At 55.5% G+C, this 3,160-nt stretch overlaps 1 protein-coding gene across 1 annotated transcript; it reads left to right on the plus strand.

Moving 5' to 3' along the window:
• Nucleotides 1-1,103: 1,103 nt before the first annotated feature.
• Nucleotides 1,104-2,946, plus strand: C8A04DRAFT_13382 (uncharacterized protein; the record flags this gene model as incomplete). The annotated part of the gene is made up of 5 exons (XM_062777686.1): nt 1,104-1,511; nt 1,604-1,879; nt 1,942-2,152; nt 2,208-2,803; nt 2,863-2,946. 5 exons carry the CDS (start codon nt 1,104-1,106, stop codon nt 2,944-2,946), a joined length of 1,575 nt encoding a protein of 524 aa, XP_062635708.1.
• Nucleotides 2,947-3,160: the final 214 nt, after the last annotated feature.

Consider the following 3,160-nt stretch of genomic DNA (forward strand, 5'->3'; position numbering starts at 1 on the left):
GGCGGGAGCAACGGCGATTCCGAGCTACAAACATATCGACAAAAGCGTCAGCGCGGAGAGACAAGACCGCAGACCTAGCAGAAGTCATGTTGACGATTCCGTGAAGGGCGTGAGGCCGAGGAGCAATCCCGGGGGCGATGAAAACAAAGCCACCAACTTTCACCTCACAGCTCACTAATGGAAAGCTTGGTGGATAGGACATTGTAATGTAGTAAATACGCCCTGGTACGATGCGTCTAAGAAGAATTTGGATCCAACAAGATACTTCGACAGTCGCTTTCATCGATCGATCTTCGCAGTTGATGGGAAGAGAAAGTGCGTTCCTCGAGCCAGGGTTGATGCATTTCCCCTCCAATTTCCCATTGCATGCAGCAGTGTGGTGCGGGTCTTTTGGGCAAGGGCGCCCGGGCCTGAAGATAGGAATTGTGCAAGGGCGGGCCAGAGAGACCCCACCATGCCCCTCTTGATCCCGAACTTCCAGGTTCGCCCCGGCGGGATTCCACCGATCCGTGATGCGGATGGAAGGCACAGAGGACGGTTCCACGGCCTCGTTCCATTGCGACCTCACGCCTTCTGTCCCGTCCAATTCTTGTTGCTGCTGTTGACCTTCCCCTGCTGTCGAAGCAAGAAAGCATTCTCAGCACGCCCCCTGCCGCATAAAATTCCTGGTTCCCACATCCATGTGCTCTGGCTCGTCAACCACAAAACAGAGGGCAAGCCCGCATCCGCATCCAATTCTTGCTTGACCATCCACTCACCAACCGTGATTAGCCGCGCCGACGACGCAGACCAAAAGCCAGTATCCCTTCTTTGCGGCCGTTTGACATCAGCACATCCACCAGTGAACAACAGAGGACATAAATGCTCGCCACAACCCGACCATCCCCTTTCCATCCCCACTATCAGAGTCAACGCCACGCCCTCCAATCGTGACCAGCGACAGTCGAGGGAGCACTCGCACCCGCCCCACCGAGTCACGAGAGCTCTCGCAGTCCCCGCTGTCGAATCGCAACCCGGTCACCTGCAGACCGCCGCGACCTGCCGATCGGACGCCCCCGTCCGACCACTCGGACAAACTCCACGGACAGCTCGCCGCAGCCAACATGGGCCTCTTCTCCAGACGAGACCGGGCACCGAAGGCGGAGAGCATCCCGCCAGCACCTCTCTCCAGTTCCCATTCAAAATCGTCTCTCACATCAGGATCCTCAAGCATCATCACTCCTATCAACACAAGTTCCCGCATTTTGCACCGCACGTCTGCCGGCACCACAAGCACAGGCGGTTCCGGTACCCCGCTCACCCCATTCTCTCCCGGCCCAACGTACAATATCACGATGCCGAAGTCGCCTGATCCGCAACTGGACCCAGCTGGGTACCTGCGCAGCTTGGGTGCTGTGCGGGAACGATCCAGAATTGTGACGGAAAAGGCGACAAGGAACGATCTGAACCATTTCGATGTGGACATGCAAAAGTTTCCTGATGTCGTATCATTCGTTGCGAACATCATCAAGGTAAGGAAGGACCTCGAGCACGCCTAGGATTTGACACGATGTTGCCGTTTACTAGTAATCGAACTGGTAACTAATACGTGTGACATCCATAGCGTGACTATGATGCCCCCTTCACGACGATCCCCGGCCACGGCCGGTACCAACATTTCGGTGTAGGTGGGCGCGACCGAATTGCCCACCTCCTAGCCACGTTTCCCGAGCATATAGACAACACGGAGAAGTGCAAGCGCCTAATCGATCTTTTCCTGGTCAGCGTGCTGCTCGACGCGGGCGCCGGGACGGAATGGAGCTACAAGAGCCCTGAGAACGGGAGGGTGTACAGGCGGTCAGAGGGCATCGCCGTTGCCACCTTGGACATGTTCAAAACGGTACGTGTGACTTCACATACTAAACTACTACGCAAAAATGTATCGGCTGACATGGTAGACAGGGCCTCTTCTCCGGCACGGACAATAAGTATCAAGTGGACAGGGAGGGTCTGCGGCAGTTAACCGTCGAGAGGCTCGCTCAGGGGTTGCAATCGAAGCCTGGAAACGAGATGGCTGGTGTTGAAGGCCGTGCCCATCTCCTCATCCGCCTCGGGAGAGCGCTGGAGAACAAGGAATTTTTTGGCGACGACGGCCGGCCAGGAAATATGCTTGGTGGGACTTTTCAACGCTTTGCTTCGACCTGCATTTCGCTAATCATAGAGAATAGATCACATCCTCTCACACCCATCGACACAAGCCTCGAGTTCGATCATTGTTCCGATGCCAGTGCTCTGGAATGTTCTCACCAACGGCCTCGACCCAATTTGGCCACCATCCCGGACGGCTATCGACGGCATCTCCCTTGGCGACGCGTGGCCCTGCAGTTCGATGCCACAACCCGACGAGGCAGAGGCTTGGGAGAGCATTCTTCCGTTCCATAAGCTTACCCAGTGGCTCACGTACTCTCTCATGCAACCGATGCAGAGTCTCATGAAGATTCAATTTGCAGGGCAGGAACTGCTCACTGGCTTGCCCGAGTACCGGAACGGCGGTCTGTTTGTGGACCTTGGCGTCCTGACGCTTAAGGCCGAAGACCAAGAGCGCGGCCTGCGCCATTACACGGAGTATTCTCAGCGAACGGGCACTGGGGGGGTTGAGGTAGCCCCTATGTTTGAACCTGGCGATGATGTGATTGTGGAATGGCGTGGCGTCACGGTGGGCTTCTTGGACATCCTAACCACGGAGGTCAACAAAGCGCTCAGAAATGAGCTGGCTGGGAATGAACTCAGTCTGGCGCAGGTGCTAGAGGCGGGGAGCTGGAAGGTATGTCCCCATGATACTTTTAAACGTACTGAATTCAGCAATGCTGACGCTCGCAACAGGGAGGCAGAGAAATTGCCGAGGTCAGCCGACCTAATACGAAGGAGCCACCGATTCTCATTGACAGCGATGGAACCGTGTTTTAAGGCTAGTTGGGCCGGTGTACTCGGATAAAATATATCAGCATAGCATGCGATTGGGCGGTGTTGGGCAATGGGGTGGGTGCTGGAGTTGGATATAACCTGGGCTTTGTGCATAATCAGGGGCTCGACGGGTCAAGCGTCAAATGGTGACATGCATGGATGGGTTAACGACACTTTGTATTTATGTCATTCATGGCAGCATTATGTCTGGTTCTTT

The sequence above is a fragment of the Dichotomopilus funicola genome, assembly GCF_033296635.1.
Source record: "Dichotomopilus funicola strain CBS 141.50 unplaced genomic scaffold C8A04scaffold_46, whole genome shotgun sequence".
NCBI classification, from domain to species: domain Eukaryota; kingdom Fungi; phylum Ascomycota; class Sordariomycetes; order Sordariales; family Chaetomiaceae; genus Dichotomopilus; species Dichotomopilus funicola.